Below are 22,500 nucleotides of genomic sequence, written 5' to 3' on the forward strand. Positions count from 1 at the left end.
TATTTAACTGTGTTAGTCTAATTGAGATAAATGAACCTTTATTTAACTGTGTTAGTCTAATTGAGATAAATGAACCTTTATTTAACTATGTTAGTCTAATTGAGATAAATTAACCTTTATTTAACTGTGTTAGTCTAATTGAGATAAATGAACCTTTATTTAACTGTGTTAGTCTAATTGAGATAAATGAACCTTTATTTAACTGTGTTAGTCTAATTGAGATAAATGAACCTTTATTTAACTGTGTTAGTCTAATTGAGATAAATTAACCTTTATTTAACTGTGTTAGTCTAATTGAGATAAATGAACCTTTATTTAACTGTGTTAGTCTAATTGAGATAAATGAACCTTTATTTAACTATGTTAGTCTAATTGAGATAAATTAACCTTTATTTAACTGTGTTAGTCTAATTGAGATAAATGAACCTTTATTTAACTGTGTTAGTCTAATTGAGATAAATTAACCTTTATTTAACTGTGTTAGTCTAATTGAGATAAATGAACCTTTATTTAACTGTGTTAGTCTAATTGAGATAAATGAACCTTTATTTAACTGTGTTAGTCTAATTGAGATAAATGAACCTTTATTTAACTATGTTAGTCTAATTGAGATAAATTAACCTTTATTTAACTGTTGTTAGTCTAATTGAGATAAATGAACCTTTATTTAACTATGTTAGTCTAATTGAGATAAATGAACCTTTATTTAACTGTGTTAGTCTAATTGAGATAAATGAACCTTTATTTAACTATGTTAGTCTAATTGAGATAAATGAACCTTTATTTAACTATGTTAGTCTAATTGAGATAAATGAACCTTTATTTAACTGTGTTAGTCTAATTGAGATAAATGAACCTTTATTTAACTATGTTAGTCTAATTGAGATAAATGAACCTTTATTTAACTGTGTTAGTCTAATTGAGATAAATGAACCTTTATTTAACTATGTTAGTCTAATTGAGATAAATGAACCTTTATTTAACTGTGTTAGTCTAATTGAGATAAATGAACCTTTATTTAACTGTGTTAGTCTAATTGAGATAAATGAACCTTTATTTAACTATGTTAGTCTAATTGAGATAAATGAACCTTTATTTAACTATGTTAGTCTAATTGAGATAAATTAACCTTTATTTAACTATGTTAGTCTAATTGAGATAAATTAACCTTTATTTAACTATGTTAGTCTAATTGAGATAAATGAACCTTTATTTAACTATGTTAGTCTAATTGAGATAAATGAACCTTTATTTAACTGTGTTAGTCTAATTGAGATAAATTAACCTTTATTTAACTGTGTTAGTCTAATTGAGATAAATTAACCTTTATTTAACTATGTTAGTCTAATTGAGATAAATGAACCTTTATTTAACTATGTTAGTCTAATTGAGATAAATTAACCTTTATTTAACTGTGTTAGTCTAATTGAGATAAATTAAGCCTTTATTTAACTATGTTAGTCTAATTGAGATAAATTAAGCCTTTATTTAACTATGTTAGTCTAATTGAGATAAATTAACCTTTATTTAACTATGTTAGTCTAATTGAGATAAATTAACCTTTATTTAACTGTGTTAGTCTCGCTGAGATAAATTAACTTTTATTTAACTGTGTTAGTCTAATTGAGATAAATTAACCTTTATTTAACTATGTTAGTCTCGCTGAGATAAATTAACTTTTATTTAACTATGTTAGTCTCCTTATAAGGGTTTTAGGGTTCATTCCAGAGACCCAGATAAGGGTTTTAGGGTTCATTCCGGAGAGACCTGGATAAGGCTTTAGGGTTCATTCCAGGGAGACCCAGATAAGGGTTTAGGGTTCATTCCAGAGACTGGGATAAGGCTTTAGGGTTCATTCCAGAGACCCAGATAAGGGTTTGGGGTTCATTCCAGGGAGACCCAGATAAGGGTTTAGGGTTCATTCCAGGGAGACCCAGATAAGGGTTTAGGGTTCATTCCAGAGACTGGGATAAGGGTTTAGGGTTCATTCCAGAGACCAGGATAAGGCTTTAGGGTTCATTCCAGAGAGACCTGGGTAAGGGTTTAGGGTTCATTCCGGAGAGACCTGGGTAAGGGTTTAGGGTTCATTCCAGGGAGACCCAGATAAGTGTTTAGGGTTCATACCAGAGAGACCTGGGTAAGGGTTTAGGGTTCATTCCAGGGAGACCCAGATAAGGGTTTAGGGATCATTCCGGAGAGACCCAGATAAGGGTTTAGGGTTCATTCCGGAGAGACCTGGGTAAGGGTTTAGGGTTCATTCCAGGGAGACCCAGATAAGGGTTTAGGGATCATTCCGGAGAGACCCAGATAAGGGTTTAGGGTTCATTCCGGAGAGACCTGGGTAGGGGTTTAGGGTTCATTCCAGGGAGACCCAGATAAGGGTTTAGGGATCATTCCGGAGAGACCCAGATAAGGGTTTAGGGTTCATTCCGGAGAGACCTGGATAAGGCTTTAGGGTTCATTCCAGGGAGACCCAGATAAGGGTTTAGGGTTCATTCCAGAGACCAGGATAAGGCTTTAGGGTTCATTCCAGAGAGACCTGGATAAGGGTTTAGGGTTCATTCCAGAGACCAGGATAAGGCTTTAGGGTTCATTCCAGAGAGACCTGGGTAAGGGTTTAGGGTTCATTCCAGGGAGACCCAGATAAGGGTTTAGGGTTCATTCCGGAGAGACCTGGATAAGGGTTTAGGGTTCATTCCGGAGAGACCAGGATAAGGGTTTAGGGGCTAAAATGGTAACCTGTAGGCTTGTGGTAGTGTTTTATTAGCAAGCCAAGGAAATGATGCAGCTGGTTGCTCCTTAGGTGTAAGTGTGTGTTGTTGTTGTTGATGTTGTTGTTTATGTTGTTGTTTATGTGCAAGTGTTTTTGTGTTATTGTTGTTGATGTTGTACCTGATGTTTATTTGTGTGCTGTTCCACTTCAAGCCAAGGAGGTGATGGAGCTGGTTGGTGAATCCCAGAGCACCTTCAGTGACATGGTGTCAGAGCTCGGCCTATCAGCTGCCATGAAGCCAGAGACAGAGTACACGCTATTGGCTCCCCTCAACCCTGCATTCTCTGGTGAGTACACGCTATTGGCTCCCCTGAACCCTGCATTCTCTGGTGAGTACACGCTATTGGCTCCCCTGAACCCTGCATTCTCTGGTGAGTACACGCTATTGGCTCCGCTCAACCCTGCATTCTCTGGTGAGTACACGCTATTGGCTCCCCTGAACCCTGCATTCTCTGGTGAGTACACGCTATTGGCTCCCCACAACCCTCTTTTCTCTGGTGAGTACACGCTATTGGCTCCCCTCAACCCTGTTTTCTCTGGTGAGTACACGCTATTGGCTCCCCACAACCCTCTTTTCTCTGGTGAGTACACGCTATTGGCTCCCCTCAACCCTGTTTTCTCTGGTGAGTACACGCTATTGGCTCCCCTCAACCCTGTTTTCTCTGGTGAGTACACGCTATTGGCTCCCCTCAACCCTGTTTTCTCTGGTGAGTACACGCTATTGGCTCCCCTCAACCCTGTTTTCTCTGGTGAGTACACGCTATTGGCTCCCCTCAACCCTGCATTCTCTGGTGAGTACACGCTATTGGCTCCCCTCAACCCTGTTTTCTCTGGTGAGTACACGCTATTGGCTCCCCTGAACCCTGTTTTCTCTGGTGAGTACACGCTATTGGCTCCCCTCAACCCTGTTTTCTCTGGTGAGTACACGCTATTGGCTCCCCTGAACCCTGTTTTCTCTGGTGAGTACACGCTATTGGCTCCCCTCAACCCTGTTTTCTCTGGTGAGTACACGCTATTGGCTCCCCTCAACCCTGTTTTCTCAACGCCTCCCCTTTAACATAGCACATAACAGACCCTTTTTGACTTGAGGGGCGTGAAGCCTAGGAACCTACGACCAGCAATTTCAGCCTGTAATTTAAGCACTGGGTTTAGTTGTTGAATAAGCCCTGTTTTGGTCTAGGGAAACACATTGGAAATGTACTAGGATCTCTGGCTCTATGTACAAGCCCCAACCTTAAATCTTAAATTCTGAGTTTAGTATCTGGTTTAATCATTGTCACCTAAGATAATGCAGAGGAGAGATTTGAATAAACAACACATTGAATTGAGAATCAATAAGTGTATACACAGTATGTCCCCTTTGTGTTCCAGATGAGGTCATGTCTATAGACCAGAGTATGCTCAAGGTGATCCTAGAGAACCACATCCTGAAGTTAAAACATACGCTGAGTGAACTCTACAATGGACAACTGCTAGAAACCATCTCCGGAAAGCTATTGCGTGTCTTCATCTACCGCACAGTGAGTGTGTGTGTGTGTGTGTGTGTGTGTGTGACAATGAGAAACAAAACGGAGGCAAAACGAAGACAAATGTATATATATACAGTGCCTTGCGAAAGTATTCGGCCCCCTTGAACTTTGCGACCTTTTGCCACATTTCAGACTTCAAACATAAAGATATAAAACTGTACTTTTTTGTGAAGAATCAACAACAAGTGGGACACAATCATGAAGTGGAACGACATTTATTGGATATTTCAAACTTTTTTAACAAATCAAAAACTGAAAAATTGGGCGTGCAAATTATTCAGCCCCCTTAAGTTAATACTTTGTAGCGCCACCTTTTGCTGCGATTACAGCTGTAAGTCGCTTGGGGTATGTCTCTATCAGTTTTGCACATCGAGAGACTGAAATGTTTTCCCATTCCTCCTTGCAAAACAGCTCGAGCTCAGTGAGGTTGGATGGAGAGCATTTGTGAACAGCAGTTTTCAGTTCTTTCCACATATTCTCGATTGGATTCAGGTCTGGACTTTGACTTGGCCATTCTAACACCTGGATATGTTTATTTTTGAACCATTCCATTGTAGATTTTGCTTTATGTTTTGGATCATTGTCTTGTTGGAAGACAAATCTCCGTCCCAGTCTCAGGTCTTTTGCAGACTCCATCAGGTTTTCTTCCAGAATGGTCCTGTATTTGGCTCCTTCCATCGTCCCATCAATTTTAACCATCTTCCCTGTCCCTGCTGAAGAAAAGCAGGCCCAAACCATGATGATGCCACCACCATGTTTGACAGTGGGGATGGTGTGTTCAGGGTGATGAGCTGTGTTGCTTTTACGCCAAACATAACGTTTTGCATTGTTGCCAAAAAGTTCAATTTTGGTTTCATCTGACCAGAGCACATTCTTCCACATGTTTGGTGTGTCTCCCAGGTGGCTTGTGGCAAACTTTAAACGACACTTTTTATGGATATCTTTAAGAAATGGCTTTCTTCTTGCCACTCTTCCATAAAGGCCAGATTTGTGCAATATACGACTGATTGTTGTCCTATGGACAGAGTCTCCCACCTCAGCTGTAGATCTCTGCAGTTCATCCAGAGTGATCATGGGCCTCTTGGCTGCATCTCTGATCAGTCTTCTCCTTGTATGAGCTGAAAGTTTAGAGTGACGGCCAGGTCTTGGTAGATTTGCAGTGGTCTGATACTCCTTCCATTTCAATATTATCGCTTGCACAGTGCTCCTTGGGATGTTTAAAGCTTTGGAAATATTTTTGTATCCAAATCCGGCTTTAAACTTCTTCACAACAGTATCTCGGACCTGCCTGGTGTGTTCCTTGTTCTTCATGATGCTCTCTGCGCTTTTAACGGACCTCTGAGACTATCACAGTGCAGGTGCATTTATACGGAGACTTGATTACACACAGGTGGATTGTATTTATCATCATTAGTCATTTAGGTCAACATTGGATCATTCAGAGATCCTCACTGAACTTCTGGAGAGAGTTTGCTGCACTGAAAGTAAAGGGGCTGAATAATTTTGCACGCCCAATTTTTCAGTTTTTGATTTGTTAAAAAAGTTGGAAATATCCAATAAATGTCGTTCCACTTCATGATTGTGTCCCACTTGTTGATTCTTCACCAAAAATACAGTTTTATATCTTTGTGTTTGAAGCCTGAAATGTGGCAAAACTTAGCAAAGTTCAAGGGGGCCGAAAACTTTCGTAAGGCACTGTATATATATATAGAGAGAGAAAGACAGAGAAAGACAGAGAGAGAGAGAGAAAGAGAGAGAGAGAGAGGTAGAGAGAGAGGTCTCTCTCTTTCTCTTTCTCTCTCTCTGTAATGGGTTGATGCATCTCTCTCTCTCTCTCTCTCTCTCTCTCTGTAATGGATTGATGCATCTCTGTCTCTCTCTCTCTCTCTCTCTCTCTCTCTCTCTCTCTCTCTCTGTAATGGATTGATGTATCTCTGTCTCTCTCTCTCTCTCTCTCTGTAATGGATTGATGCATCTCTGTCTCTCTCTCTCTCTCTGTCTCTCTCTCTCTCTCTCTCTCTGTAATGGATGACTGTATCTCTGTCTCTCTCTCTCTCTCTCTCTGTAATGGATTGATGTATCTCTGTCTCTCTCTCTCTCTCTCTGTAATGGATTGATGCATCTCTGTCTCTCTCTCTCTCTCTCTCTCTCTCTCTCTCTCTCTCTCTCTGTAATGGATGACTGTATCTCTGTCTCTCTCTCTCTCTCTCTGTAATGGGTTGATGCATCTCTGTCTCTCTCTCTGTCTCTCTCTGTCTCTCTCTCTCTCTGTAATGGATTGATGTATCTCTGTCTCTCTCTCTCTCTCTCTGTAATGGATTGATGCATCTCTGTCTCTCTCTCTCTCTGTAATGGGTTGATGCATCTCTGTCTCTCTCTCTCTCTGTCTCTCTCTGTCTCTCTCTCTCTCTGTAATGGATTGATGTATCTCTGTCTCTCTCTCTCTCTCTGTAATGGATTGATGTTTCTCTGTCTCTAGGCTGTGTGTATAGAGAATGCCTGCATGGTGCGGGGCAGTAAAGAGGGCAGCAACGGAGCTCTTCATCTGATGAGTTCTCTCATCAAACCAGCTCAGACCACCATCTACCAACTTCTCCTGTCTGATGGACGCTTTAAGTAAGGACACTCACCCTAATCAATGTGTTAATATACAGTACAGGTATCCTATTGGGACCTGAGATGTTCATGTGCTCTCAACACTTAAATATATGTGTGAAACCTGATGTTATATGTACGAAATATTACTTTGGTAAAGTGAACATTGTTCAAGACTTCTTATTGCTGTTGAAAATGAGGTCGGGAAAACAAAGGAACTGATCTGTAGAATTGATGGATGGATTGATTGTGTCTTTCTAGTATCTTCCTGTCTCTGATGGAGAGTGCAGGTCTGACAGAGCTGTTGAAACAGGAGGGATCCTACACCGTGTTCGCCCCAACAGACGAAGCCTTCGACGGTCTCACAGAACAGGACATCACCATGCTCACCAGTAAGCATGCTGCTTTTTCTCTTCTCCTCAAATGTCCCTTTACCTCCTCAACCCCCTCCCACCCCCACCCACCCACCCACCCACCCACCCAGAGGAACACCTCCTCAAATGTCCCTTTACCTCCTGTAATCACTGCCAAAGGTGCTTCAACAAAGTACTGAGTAAAGGGTCTGAATACATATAAATGTTTCTGTTTGTTTTTTTTGGACAAATTTTCTAATATTTTACAAAAAAACTGGTTTTGCCTTGTATTGATGGGGTAAATGGGGGAGGGGCAATTTAATGTATCATATATCATAACAGGAAAGCAGCTCATATATAGTAACAGGAAAGCAGCTCATATATAGTAACAGGAAAGCAGCTCATATATAGTAACAGGAAAGCAGCTCATATATAGTAACAGGAAAGCAGCTCATATATAGTAACAGGAAAGCAGCTCATATATAGTAACAGGCATGCAGCTCATATATAGTAACAGGAAACAGCTCATATAAAGTAACAGGAAAGCAGCTCATATATAGTAACAGGAAACAGCTCATATATAGTAACAGGAAACAGCTCATATAAAGTAACAGGAAAGCAGCTCATATAAAGTAACAGGAAAGCAGCTCATATATAGTAACAGGAAACAGCTCATATATAGTAACAGGAAACAGCTCATATATAGTAACAGGAAACAGCTCATATATAGTAACAGGAAACAGCTCATATATAGTAACAGGAAAGCAGCACCACAATGAGGAACTAGTGATCGAACCTGAGTTACTGAGACCAGCTCAACTCGCTCCCTCACGACATTCAAACAAACAGTGAGATTTAGATTTTTGTTTTCATAAAAGTAACACAAGTTAATATAACTAGTAATACAATGCGTTACTTTCCACACAAAGTAATATTGTTCAATGTAACGTGTTTTTCAAGTAATTATTCCCGACACAGGTCTTTAAGCCCGCCCTCTGCTCGTGTCATCACTAGGCGACGTGAACATCCTGAGGACCATTCTGCTGTACCACTTCAGTAACGGCGTCTTCATCAACGGGGGACTGGAGGGAGGGGTCACCAATCTGCTCAAGACCATCCAGGGACACAACCTGCAAGTGCTGTCTGTACGTACCACTGCTGCCATTGTCTTCTCTGTCCTGCCTTTGTTTTGGTACCTAAAATAAGCATGTACAGAACATGGATCCTCATTTTCTCTGCTTAGCTAGTACTGGACAAAGTTATCTCTGTACACACATATTTCAAGAGTTTTCAAAAGACCTTGTGAGCACTATAGTTATTTTAATAATATATCTGTACAGATGCCAATACTCTGAGGTAGACTGGGATGTCTGTCCTCTCCTGTCCCAGAGGCAGAGTAGACACAGGAAACACTGAGGTAGGGTGGGCTGTCTGTCCTCTCCTGTCCCAGAGGCAGAGTAGACACAGGAAACACTGAGGTAGGGTGGGCTGTCTGTCCTCTCCGGTCCCAGAGGCAGAGTAGACACAGGAGACACTGAGGTAGACTGGGCTGTCTGTCCTCTCCTGTCCCAGAGGCAGAGTAGACACAGGAAACACTGAGGTAGGGTGGGCTGTCTGTCCTCTCCTGTCCCAGAGGCAGAGTAGACACAGGAAACACTGAGGTAGGGTGGGCTGTCTGTCCTCTCCGGTCCCAGAGGCAGAGTAGACACAGGAAACACTGAGGTAGGGTGGACTGTCTGTCCTCTCCTGTCCCAGAGGCAGAGTAGACACAGGAAACACTGAGGTAGGGTGGGCTGTCTGTCCTCTCCGGTCCCAGAGGCAGAGTAGACACAGGAAACACTGAGGTAGTGAGCTGTCTGTCCTCTCCTGTCCCAGAGGCAGAGTAGACACAGGAGACACTGAGGTAGGGTGGACTGTCTGTCCTCTCCTGTCCCAGAGGCAGAGTAGACACAGGAAACACTGAGGTAGGGTGGACTGTCTGTCCTCTCCTGTCCCAGAGGCAGAGTAGACACAGGAAACACTGAGGTAGGGTGAGCTGTCTGTCCTCTCCTGTCCCAGAGGCAGAGTAGACACAGGAAACACTGAGGTAGTGGACTGTCTGTCCTCTCCGGTCCCAGAGGCAGAGTAGACACAGGAAACACTGAGGTAGTGGGCTGTCTGTCCTCTCCTGTCCCAGAGGAAACATTGAAGGAAACATTGTCTCTCATTACCTACTCCAATTACTTCATTATCATGAGGAGAACACTTCCTTTTAAAAACACCTTCCACCACCAAAGGAACATGGGGACTTCACTGTTTTTTGGGGTTCATTTCTGCAACTCACATATAATATCCGACTAAGGCAAGGATATGTTCCATTTTATTTCATGTGAAAATCTTTCTGGACCCTTGTTACAGACGGGTTATCATGCGTTAGGTTGTGGTCAAGACTCCGTGTCTCTCCTTTCTCTTTATCTGCAACACAGATGACCCCTTTTCCCTGTCTCTATCAGGCCGGACAATCTCAGACAAGCCTTCCTTAAAGCATGAAGGAAATTCAGAGACACAGAAACAAGGCATTGTCCAGAGATGCAGGGAGTAGGTGGAGAGGGGAGAGGAAGGGGGTGAGAGGGCTATGGGTGAGGAGGAGGGAGGAGGGAGGGAGGGTAAGAGAAAGTAGGAGGAGAGGGGGAGGAAGGGGGTAAGAGGGTTATGGGTGAGGAGGAGGGAGGAGGGAGGGAGGGTAAGAGAAAGTAGGAGGAAGGGGGGTTATGGGTGAGGGAGAGGGATAGGAAGTAAGGAAGGGTAAGAGAAAAGGAGGGAAAGGATTATGGGTGATGAGTAAAAAGAAGGGTGGCAGTGGCGAGGAAGAGTTAGAAAGAAGAGGAAGGAGGGTGAGGAAGAGTGGGAGGTGAGGAAGGAGGGCGAGGAAGAGTATCGGAGGGGAGGAAGAAGAGTGAAGAAGAGTTTGGGAGGAGAGGAAGGAGGGTGATGAAGAGTTTGGGAGGAGAGGAAGGAGGGTGAGAGAGTTTAGAGAGAGTGGAGAAAAGGGACAGGGACAGGGGTGGAGAGAGAGCAGAGGGTGAGAGAGTTTAGAGAGAGTGGAGAAAATGGACAGGGACAGGGGTGGAGAGAGAGAGAGCAGAGGGTGAGAGAGTTTAGAGAGAGTGGAGAAAAGGGACAGGGACAGCGGTGGAGTGAGAGAGAGCAGAGGGTGAGAGAGTTTAGAGAGAGTGGAGAAAATGGACAGGGACAGGGGTGGAGAGAGAGAGAACAGAGGGTGAGAGAGTTTAGAGAGAGTGGAGAAAAGGGACAGGGACAGGGGTGGAGAGAGAGAGAGCAGAGGGTGGGAGAGTTTAGAGAGAGTGGAGAAAAGGGACAGGGACAGGGGTGGAGAGAGAGAGCAGAGGGTGAGAGTTTAGAGAGAGTGGAGAAAAGGGACAGGGACAGGGGTCGAGAGAGAGAGAGCAGAGGGTGAGAGAGTTTAGAGAGAGTGGAGAAAATGGACAGGGACAGGGGTGGAGAGAGAGAGCAGAGGGTGAGAGAGTTTAGAGAGAGTGGAGAAAAGGGACAGGGACAGCAGTGGAGAGAGAGAGCAGAGGGTGATAGAGTTTAGAGAGAGTGGAGAAAAGGGACAGGGACAGGGGTGGAGAGAGAGCAGAGGGTGAGAGAGTTTAGAGAGAGTGGAGAAAATGGACAGGGACAGTGGTGGAGAGAGAGAGAGCAGAGGGTGAGAGAGTTTAGAGAGAGTGGAGAAAAGGGACAGGGACAGCGGTGGAGAGAGAGAGAGCAGAGGGTGAGAGAGTTTAGAGAGAGTGGAGAAAAGGGACTGGGGTGGAGAGAGGACATGACAGGTAATCAGCAGGAAGTCGGATTTCATTAGTTTTGGCAGAACTCCAAAGATGCAGACTTGGAAGGAACAGATTAGGCTGTTGTCTAAATGGGGACGTGCAGAGAGACGGCTGTAAGGAATGACCTTACACACACTGAGGACAATACTGAAACAGTGTACGTGTGTGTGTGCATGATGTGAGTGCGTGGGAGTGTGTCCAGTTAGAACGTGGTTCAAATGATGGGTTAGAGAGATAAAACCGTAAAGTAGTGGGTTTGAGAGAGAAGGAAATGTAAAGTAGTGGTTTAGAGAGAGAACCGTAAAGTAGTGGTTTAGAGAGAGAACCGTAAAGTCGTGGGTTACAGAGAGAACCGTAAAATAGTAGTTTAGAGAGAGAAGGAAATGTAAAGTAGTGGGTTATAGAGAGAACCGTAAAGTAGTGGGTTACAGAGAGAACCGTAAAGTCGTGGGTTACAGAAAGAACCGTAAAGTAGTGGGTTAGAGAGAGAACCGTAAATTAGTGGGTTACAGAGAGAACCGTAAAGTAGTGGGTTACAGAGAGAACCGTAAAGTCGTGGGTTACAGAAAGAACCGTAAAATAGTAGTTTAGAGAGAGAAGGAAATGTAAAGTAGTGGGTTATAGAGAGAACCGTAAAGTAGTGGGTTACAGAGAGAACCGTAAAGTCGTGGGTTACAGAAAGAACCGTAAAATAGTAGTTTAGAGAGAGAAGGAAATGTAAAGTAGTGGGTTATAGAGAGAAGGAAATGTAAAGTAGTGGGTTATAGAGAGAACCGTAAAGTAGTGGGTTACAGAGAGAACCGTAAAGTAGTGGGTTAGAGAGAGAACCGTAAAGTAGTGGGTTAGAGAGAGAACCGTAAAGTAGTGGGTTACAGAGAGAACCGTAAAGTCGTGGGTTAGAGAGAGAACCGTAAAGTAATGGGTTAGAGAGAGAACCGTAAAGTAGTGGGTTAGAGAGAGAACCGTAAAGTAGTGGGTTAGAGAGAGAACCGTAAAGTAGTGGGTTAGAGAGAGAACCGTAAAGTAGTGGGTTACAGAGAGAACCGTAAAGTAGTGGGTTACAGAGAGAACCGTAAAGTAGTGGGTTACAGAGAGAACCGTAAAGTAGTGGTTTACAGAGAGAACCGTAACGTAGTGGGTTACAGAGAGAACCGTAAAGTAGTGGGTTACAGAGAGAACCGTAAAGTAGTGGGTTACAGAGAGAACCGTAAAGTAGTGGGTTACAGAGAGAACCGTAAAGTAGTGGGTTACAGAGAGAACCGTAAAGTAGTGGGTTACAGAGAGAACCGTAAAGTAGTGGGTTAGAGAGAGAACCGTAAAGTAGTGGGTTACAGAGAGAACCGTAAAGTAGTGGGTTACAGAGAGAACTGTAAAGTAGTGGGTTAGAGAGAGAACCGTAAAGTAGTGGGTTACAGAGAGAACCGTAAAGTAGTGGGTTACAGAGAGAACCGTAAAGTAGTGGTTTAGAGAGAGAACCGTAAAGTAGTGGGTTAGAGAGAGAACCGTAAAGTAGTGGGTTACAGAGAGAACCGTAAAGTCGTGGGTTACAGAGAGAACCGTAAAGTAGAGGGTTACAGAGAGAACTGAAAAGTAGTGGGTTACAGAGAGAACCGTAACGTAGTGGGTTACAGAGAGAAGGTTACAGAGAGAACCGTAAAGTAGTGGGTTACAGAGAGAAGGTTACAGAGAGAACCGTAAAGTAGTGGGTTACAGAGAGAACCGTAAAGTAGTGGGTTACAGAGAGAACCGTAAAGTAGTGGGTTAGAGAGAGAACTGTAAAGTAGTGGGTTAGAGAGAGAACCGTAAAGTAGTGGGTTACAGAGAGAACCGTAAAATAGTGGGTTAGAGAGAGAACCGTAAAGTAGTGGGTTACAGAGAGTAGGAAACGTAAAGTAATGGGTTACAGAGAGAACCGTAAAGTAGTGGGTTAGAGAGAGAGAACCGTAAAGTAGTGGGTTAGAGAGAGAACCGTAAAGTAGTGGGTTACAGAGAGTAGGAAACGTAAAGTAATGGGTTACAGAGAGAACCGTAAAGTAGTGGGTTAGAGAGAGAACCGTAAAGTAGTGGGTTACAGAGAGAACCGTAAAGTAGTGGGTTACAGAGAGAACCGTAAAGTAGTGGGTTAGAGAGAGAGAACCGTAAAGTAGTGGGTTAGAGAGAGAACCGTAAAGTAGTGGGTTACAGAGAGAACTGTAAAGTAGTGGGTTAGAGAGAGAACCGTAAAGTAGTGGGTTAGAGAGAGAACCGTAAAGTAGTGGGTTAGAGAGAGAACTGTAAAGTAGTGGGTTAGAGAGAGAACCGTAAAGTAGTGGGTTAGAGAGAGAACCGTAAAGTAGTGGGTTACAGAGAGAACTGTAAAGTAGTGGGTTACAGAGAGAACCGTAAAGTAGTGGGTTACAGAGAGAACCGTAAAGTAGTGGGTTACAGAGAGAACCGTAAAGTAGTGGGTTAGAGAGAGAACCGTAAAGTAGTGGGTTACAGAGAGAACTGTAAAGTAGTGGGTTAGAGAGAGAACCGTAAAGTAGTGGGTTAGAGAGAGAACCGTAAAGTAGTGGGTTACAGAGAGAACTGTAAAGTAGTGGGTTAGAGAGAGAACCGTAAAGTAGTGGGTTAGAGAGAGAACCGTAAAGTAGTGGGTTACAGAGAGAACCGTAAAGCAGTGGGTTAGAGAGAGAACCGTAAAGTAGTGGGTTAGAGAGAGAGAACCGTAAAGTAGTGGGATAGAGAGAGAGAAACGTAAAGTTGTGGGTTTGAAGGAGAACCATAAATTAGTGGGTTACAGAGAGAGAGAACCGTAAAGTAGTGGGTTACAGAGAGAGAGAACCATAAAGTAGTGGGTTAGAGGGAGAACCGTAAAGTAGTGGGTTAGAGGGAGAACCGTAAAGTATTGGGTTACAGAGAGATCCGTAAAGTAGTGGGTTAGAGGGAGAACCGTAAAGTAGTGGGTTAGAGAGAGAGAAACGTAAAGTTTTGGGTTAGAGAGAGAGAAACGTAACATAGTGAGTTAGAGAGAGAGAAACGTAACATAGTGAGTTAGAGAGAGAGAAACGTAACATAGTGAGTTAGAGAGAGAGAATGGGACACATGAAAGTTGTCCGGTAGTGGTGTTCACTTAAGTCAGGGCAGCCCAACCCTCTTCCTGGAGATCTACTGTCCTGTAGGTTTTACAGCCCAACCCTCTTCCTGGAGATCTACTGTCCTGTAGGTTTTACAGCCCAATCCTCTTCCTGGAGATCTACTGTCCTGTAGGTTGTAGTTTTACAGTCCTGTAGGTTTTACAGCCCAATCCTCTTCCTGGAGATCTACTGTCCTGTAGGTTTTACAGCCCAATCCTCTTCCTGGAGATCTACTGTCCTGTAGGTTTTACAGCCCAATCCTCTTCCTGGAGATCTACTGTCCTGTAGGTTTTACAGCCCAACCCTCTTCCTGGAGATCTACTGTCCTGTAGGTTTTACAGCCCAATCCTCTTCCTGGAGATCTACTGTCCTGTAGGTTTTACAGCCCAACCCTCTTCCTGGAGATCTACTGTCCTGTAGGTTTTACAGCCCAACCCTCTTCCTGGAGATCTACTGTCCTGTAGGTTTTACAGCCCAACCCTCTTCCTGGAGATCTACTGTCCTGTAGGTTTTACAGCCCAACCCTCTTCCTGGAGATCTACTGTCCTGTAGGTTTCCTGGAGATCAGCCCAAGCCCCCTCTTCCTGGAGATCTACTGTCCTGTAGGTTTTACAGCCCAATCCTCTTCCTGGAGATCTACTGTCCTGTAGGTTTTACAGCCCAATCCTCTTCCTGGAGATCTACTGTCCTGTAGGTTTTACAGCCCAATCCTCTTCCTGGAGATCTACTGTCCTGTAGGTTTTACAGCCCAACCCTCTTCCTGGAGATCTACTGTCCTGTAGGTTTACAGCCCAACCCTCTTCCTGGAGATCTACTGTCCTGTAGGTTTTACAGCCCAATCCTCTTCCTGGAGATCTACTGTCCTGTAGGTTTTACAGCCCAATCCTCTTCCTGGAGATCTACTGGACTAGGTGGAAAACTTCCATCCTATTCATATGTTGGTTATAGCAGCAACAAGTGGTTATAACTGTTTATAACACTGTTACGAAACCCCTGTTGTGACAGGTGAACAGCTCCATCAACGTCAACTCGGTGGACGTGCCAGATATTGACCTGATGGCCACCAACGGAGTGATCCACGTTGTGAAGAACATTCTTTACCCTGGGGGTGAGTTACCTGTGTGTGTGTGTGTGTGTGTGTGTGTGTGTGTGTGTGTGTGTGTGTGTGTGTGTGTGTGTGTGTGTGTGTGTGTGTGTGTGTGTGTGTGTGTGTGTGTGTGTGTGTGTGTGTGTGTGTGTGTGTGTGCATGTTTGGGCGTGCGTGCGTGTGCGTGTGCGTGTGTGTGTGTGTGTGTGTGTGTGCGTGCGTGTGTGTGTGTGTGTGTGTGTGTCTGTAAACACTTCTCTGTTTTCTCCAGACCTGCCTGTGGGTCGCGAGGACCTGCTGGTGTTGCTGAAAAGGCTCATCAAGTACATCCAGATCAAGGTGTGTGTGTGTGTGTGTGTGTGTGTGTGTGTGTGTGTGTGTGTGTGTGTGTGTGTGTGTGTGTGTGTGTGTGTGTGTGTGTGTGTGTGTGCGTGCGTGTGCGTGCGTGTGCGTGCGTGTGTGTGTGTTTGCTGGACTTTACCCCAACCTCTCATTTGTTGTTGTTTGTGTTTTAGTATGTCTCTGGTTTCTCCTACACCGAAATCCCCCTCACCTTCATCAGTAAGTTGATCATCATCACCATCATCATGACAGCCTTGAAGTTTTCTTAACATTGATGTAATACGAGCTTGTTTTTTTTTTTTTTGCAGAGAGGACAGTCACCACGACAACGACCCACATCAGAGTAGAATCAGGTAAACCTCTTGGTCTTTATTGTCAATGTTGAAGCAGCATTTCTTTAAATGTAGTCCTATTACACTCCTGTATAATATCTCTAGTCAGTCCTATTACACTCCTGTATAATATCTACATTCAGTCCTATTACACTCCTGTATAATATCTCTAGTCAGTCCTATTACACTCCTGTATAATATCTCTAGTCAGTCCTATTACACTCCTGTATAATATCTCTAGTCAGTCCTATTACACTCCTGTATAATATCTCTAGTCAGTCCTATTACACTCCTGTATAATATCTCTAGTCAGTCCTATTACACTCCTGTATAATATCTCTAGTCAGTCCTATTACACTCCTGTACAATATCTCTAGTCAGTCCTATTACACTCCTGTATAATATGTCTAGTCAGTCCTATTCCACTCCTGTATAATATCTCTAGTCAGTCCTATTACACTCCTGTATAATAACTCTAGTCAGTCCTATTACACTCCTATATAATATCTCTAGTCAGTCCTATTACACTCCTGTATAATATCTCTAGTCAGTCCTATTACACTCCTGTATAATATCTCTAGTCAGTCCTATTACACTCCTGTATAATATCTCTAGTCAGTCCTATTACACTCCTGTATAATATCTCTAGTCAGTCCTATTACACTCCTGTATAATATCTCTAGTCAGTCCTATTACACTCCTGTATAATATCTCTAGTCAGTCCTATTACACTCCTGTACAATATCTCTAGTCAGTCCTATTACACTCCTGTATAATATGTCTAGTCAGTCCTATTCCACTCCTGTATAATATCTCTAGTCAGTCCTATTACACTCCTGTATAATAACTCTAGTCAGTCCTATTACACTCCTATATAATATCTCTAGTCAGTCCTATTACACTCCTGTATAATATCTCTAGTCAGTCCTATTCCACTCCTGTATAATATCTCTAGTCAGTCCTATTCCACTCCTGTATAATATCTCTAATCAGTCCTATTACACTCCTGTATAATATCTCTAGTCAGTCCTATTACACTCCTGTATAATATCTCTAATCAGTCCTATTCCACTCCTGTATAATATCTCTAGTCAGTCCTATTACACTCCTGTATAATATCTCTAGTCAGTCCTATTACACTCCTGTATAATATCTCTAGTCAGTCCTATTCCACTCCTGTATAATATCTCTAGTCAGTCCTATTACACTCCTGTATAATATCTACATTCAGTCCTATTACACTCCTGTATAATATCTCTAGTCAGTCCTATTACTACACACCTGTATAATATCTCTAGTCAGTCCTATTACACTCCTGTATAATATCTCTAGTCAGTCCTATTCCACTCCTGTATAATATCTCTCGTCAGTCCTATTACACTCCTGTATAATATCTCTCGTCAGTCCTATTACACTCCTGTATAATATCTACTTTCAGTCCTATTACACTCCTGTATAATATGTCTAGTCAGTCCTATTACACTCCTGTATAATATCTCTAGTCAGTCCTATTCCACTCCTGTATAATATCTCTAGTCAGTCCTATTCCACTCCTATATAATATCTCTAGTCAGTCCTATTACACTCCTGTATAATATCTCTCGTCAGTCCTATTACACTCCTGTATAATATCTACTTTCAGTCCTATTACACTCCTGTATAATATGTCTAGTCAGTCCTATTACACTCCTGTATAATATCTCTAGTCAGTCCTATTACACTCCTGTATAATATCTCTAGTCAGTCCTATTACACTCCTGTATAATATCTCTAGTCAGTCCTATTACACTCCTGTATAATATCTCTAGTCAGTCCTATTACACTCCTGTATAATATCTCTAGTCAGTCCTATTACACTCCTGTATAATATCTCTAGTCAGTCCTATTACACTCCTGTATAATATCTCTAGTCAGTCCTATTACACTCCTGTATAATATCTCTAGTCAGTCCTATTACACTCCTGTATAATATCTCTAGTCAGTCCTATTACACTCCTGTATAATATCTCTAGTCAGTCCTATTACACTCCTGTATAATATCTCTAGTCAGTCCTATTACACTCCTGTATAATATCTCTAGTCAGTCCTATTACACTCCTGTATAATATCTCTAGTCAGTCCTATTACACTCCTGTATAATATCTCTAGTCAGTCCTATTACACTCCTGTATAATATCTCTAGTCAGTCCTATTACACTCCTGTATAATATCTCTAGTCAGTCCTATTCCACTCCTGTATAATATCTCTAATCAGTCCTATTACACTCCTGTATAATATCTACATTCAGTCCTATTACACTCCTGTATAATATCTCTAGTCAGTCCTATTCCACTCCTGTATAATATCTCTAATCAGTCCTATTACACTCCTGTATAATATCTACATTCAGTCCTATTCCACTCCTGTATAATATCTACTTTCAGTCCTATTACACTCCTGTATAATATCTCTAGTCAGTCCTATTACACTCCTGTATAATATCTCTAGTCAGTCCTATTACACTCCTGTATAATAACTCTAGTCAGTCCTATTACACTCCTGTATAATATCTCTAGTCAGTCCTATTCCACTCCTGTATAATATCTCTAATCAGTCCTATTACACTCCTGTATAATATCTCTAGTCAGTCCTATTACACTCCTGTATAATATCTCTAGTCAGTCCTATTACACTCCTGTATAATATCTCTAATCAGTCCTATTACACTCCTGTATAATATCTCTAATCAGTCCTATTCCACTCCTGTATAATATCTCTAGTCAGTCCTATTACACTCCTGTATAATATCTCTAGTCAGTCCTATTACACTCCTGTATAATATCTCTAGTCAGTCCTATTACACTCCTGTATAATATCTCTAGTCAGTCCTATTACACTCCTGTATAATATCTCTAGTCAGTCCTATTACACTCCTGTATAATAACTCTATTCAGTCCTATTACACTCCTGTATAATATCTCTAGTCAGTCCTATTATACTCCTGTATAATATCTCTCGTCAGTCCTATTACACTCCTGTATAATATCTCTAGTCAGTCCTATTACACTCCTGTATAATATCTCTAGTCAGTCCTATTACACTCCTGTATAATATCTCTCATCAGTCCTATTACACTCCTGTATAATATCTCTAGTCAGTCCTATTACACTCCTGTATAATATCTCTAGTCAGTCCTATTCCACTCCTGTATAATATCTACATTCAGTCCTATTACACTCCTGTATAATAACTCTAGTCAGTCCTATTACACTCCTGTATAATATCTCTAGTCAGTCCTATTACACTCCTGTATAATATCTCTAGTCAGTCCTATTCCACTCCTATATAATATCTCTAATCAGTCCTATTACACTCCTGTATAATATCTCGAATCAGTCCTATTACACTCCTGTATAATATCTCTAATCAGTCCTATTACACTCCTGTATAATATCTCTAGTCAGTCCTATTACACTCCTGTATAATATCTCTAGTCAGTCCTATTACACTCCTGTATAATATCTCTAGTCAGTCCTATTACACTCCTGTATAATAACTCTATTCAGTCCTATTACACTCCTGTATAATATCTCTAGTCAGTCCTATTACACTCCTGTATAATATCTCTCGTCAGTCCTATTACACTCCTGTATAATATCTCTAGTCTGTCCTATTACACTCCTGTATAATATCTCTAGTCAGTCCTATTACACTCCTGTATAATATCTCTCGTCAGTCCTATTACACTCCTGTATAATATCTCTAGTCAGTCCTATTACACTCCTGTATAATATCTCTAGTCAGTCCTATTCCACTCCTGTATAATATCTACATTCAGTCCTATTACACTCCTGTATAATAACTCTAGTCAGTCCTATTACACTCCTGTATAATATCTCTAGTCAGTCCTATTACAATCCTGTATAATATCTCTAGTCAGTCCTATTCCACTCCTATATAATATCTACATTCAGTCCTATTACACTCCTGTATAATAACTCTAGTCAGTCCTATTACACTCCTGTATAATATCTCTAGTCAGTCCTATTACACTCCTGTATAATATCTCTAGTCAGTCCTATTACACTCCTGTATAATATCTCTAGTCAGTCCTATTACACACCCGTATAATATCTCTAATCAGTCCTATTACACTCCTGTAAAATATCTCTAATCAGTCCTATTACACTCCTGTATAATATCTCTAGTCAGTCCTATTACACTCCTGTATAATATCTCTAGTCAGTCCTATTACACTGCTGTATAATATCTCCAGTCAGTCCTATTACACTCCTGTATAATATCTCTAGTCAGTCCCATTACACTCCTGTATAATATCTCTAGTCAGTCCTATTACACTCCTGTATAATAACTCTATTCAGTCCTATTACACTCCTGTATAATATCTCTAGTCAGTCCTATTACACTCCTGTATAATATCTCTAGTCAGTCCTATTACACTCCTGTATAATATCTCTAGTCAGTCCTATTACGCTCCTGTATAATATCTCTAGTCAGTCCTATTACACTCCTGTATAATATCTCTAGTCAGTCCTATTCCACTCCTGTATAATATCTCTAGTCAGTCCTATTACACTCCTGTATAATATCTCTAGTCAGTCCTATTACACTCCTGTATAATATCTCTAGTCAGTCCTATTCCACTCCTATATAATATCTCTAGTCAGTCCTATTACACTCCTGTATAATATCTCTAGTCAGTCCTATTCCACTCCTGTATAATATCTCTAGTCAGTCCTATTACACTCCTGTATAATATCTCTAGTCAGTCCTAATACACTCCTGTATAATATGTCTAGTCAGTCCTATTACACTCCTGTATAATATCTCTAGTCAGTCCTATTACACTCCTGTATAATATCTCTAGTCAGTCCTATTACACTCCTGTATAATATCTCTAGTCAGTCCTATTCCACTCCTATATAATATCTCTAGTCAGTCCTATTACACTCCTGTATAATATCTCTATTCAGTCCTATTCCACTCCTGTATAATATCTCTCGTCAGTCCTATTACACTCCTGTATAATAACTCTAGTCAGTCCTATTACACTCCTGTATAATATCTCTATTCAGTCCTATTCCACTCCTGTATAATATCTCTAGTCAGTCCTATTACACTCCTGTATAATATCTCTAGTCAGTCCTATTACACTCCTGTATAATATCTCTAGTCAGTCCTATTACACTCCTGTATAATATCTCTAGTCAGTCCTATTACACTCCTGTATAATAACTCTAGTCAGTCCTATTACACTCCTGTATAATATCTCTAATCCGTCCTATTCCACTCCTGTATAATATCTCTAGTCAGTCCTATTACACTCCTGTATAATATCTCTAGTCAGTCCTATTACACTCCTGTATAATAACTCTAGTCAGTCCTATTCCACTCCTGTATAATATCTCTAATCAGTCCTATTACACTCCTGTATAATATCTCTAGTCAGTCCTATTACACTCCTGTATAATAACTCTAGTCAGTCCTATTCCACTCCTGTATAATATCTCTAGTCAGTCCTATTACACTCTTGTATAATATCTTTAGTCAGTCCTATTACACTCCTGTATAATATCTTTAGTCAGTCCTATTACACTCCTGTATAATATCTCTAGTCAGTCCTATTACACTCCTGTATAATATCTCTAGTCAGTCCTATTCCACTCCTGTATAATATCTCTAGTCAGTCCTATTACACTCCTGTATAATATGTCTAGTCAGTCCTATTACACTCCTGTATAATATCTCTAATCAGTCCTATTCCACTCCTGTATAATATCTCTAATCAGTCCTATTACACTCCTGTATAATATCTCTAATCAGTCCTATTCCACTCCTGTATAATATCTCTAGTCAGTCCTATTACACTCCTGTGTAATATCTCTAGTCAGTCCTATTACACTCCTGTATAATATGTCTAGTCAGTCCTATTCCACTCCTATATAATATCTCTGTGGTATAGTATCTACCAAAGGCAAAGACAGGGTGTTTCTGTTCTTCATTGCTGCCCTGATAAACTACTTCCTCTGCCTCCTTATATCTGTTTGTTCTTCCGAATGAAATACTGGACTCGTTAATCAGGTCTCTTGTTGATGAGGTAATAGAACTGTCACTGTTTCGTTAGTAGATACGGATACACTTGGCCAGTATCTGGCATGTTGGACCTGGGCCCAATCCAGCATAAGCTTGGCTCTCTGTATTAGGTAATAGCACATTGAGAATAAGCAGTTTGGTGAAGGCTAAGTAGGAAGTGAGAGAGACTGTCTGCCTCTCATCAAAGGGACAATCTGTGATTGCTGCACCCATTTTTTCTTAAACTTCTAAATGAATGATATTTCCCCATTGATTCTTGAAGAAGATAACTCATAAATGTTATCTGCATTGTTATTGTTTAAACTACAGACGCCTCTTTAAAAATGCACCCAGAGAACTCTAGCTGAGGTTTTATATCAGGTCGAGTGCTGTGGTTTGTCGAGGTCTGTGTCTCTGAAAGTTGTGCTCTGTTTTTATAATTGCCGGGGGTCCTTATTTGTTCTTCTGTG

At 41.4% G+C, this 22,500-nt stretch overlaps 1 protein-coding gene across 5 annotated transcripts in view; it reads left to right on the plus strand.

The window, feature by feature from the left end:
- LOC135544024 (periostin-like) overlaps window positions 1–22,500 on the plus strand; it is an 80,963-nt gene that overhangs the window by 36,582 nt on the left and 21,881 nt on the right. For all 5 annotated transcript variants that reach the window (XM_064971365.1, XM_064971363.1, XM_064971366.1 and 2 more), the window contains exons 9-17: window positions 2,926–3,060; window positions 4,145–4,293; window positions 6,782–6,918; window positions 7,159–7,289; window positions 8,265–8,395; window positions 15,202–15,304; window positions 15,555–15,622; window positions 15,799–15,844; window positions 15,934–15,978. In XM_064971365.1, the coding sequence (XP_064827437.1) occupies window positions 2,926–3,060; window positions 4,145–4,293; window positions 6,782–6,918; window positions 7,159–7,289; window positions 8,265–8,395; window positions 15,202–15,304; window positions 15,555–15,622; window positions 15,799–15,844; window positions 15,934–15,978 (945 nt within the window). The remainder of the gene's footprint in view (window positions 1–2,925; window positions 3,061–4,144; window positions 4,294–6,781; window positions 6,919–7,158; window positions 7,290–8,264; window positions 8,396–15,201; window positions 15,305–15,554; window positions 15,623–15,798; window positions 15,845–15,933; window positions 15,979–22,500) is intronic.

Source organism: Oncorhynchus masou, chromosome 8 (assembly GCF_036934945.1).
Source record: "Oncorhynchus masou masou isolate Uvic2021 chromosome 8, UVic_Omas_1.1, whole genome shotgun sequence".
NCBI classification, from domain to species: domain Eukaryota; kingdom Metazoa; phylum Chordata; class Actinopteri; order Salmoniformes; family Salmonidae; genus Oncorhynchus; species Oncorhynchus masou.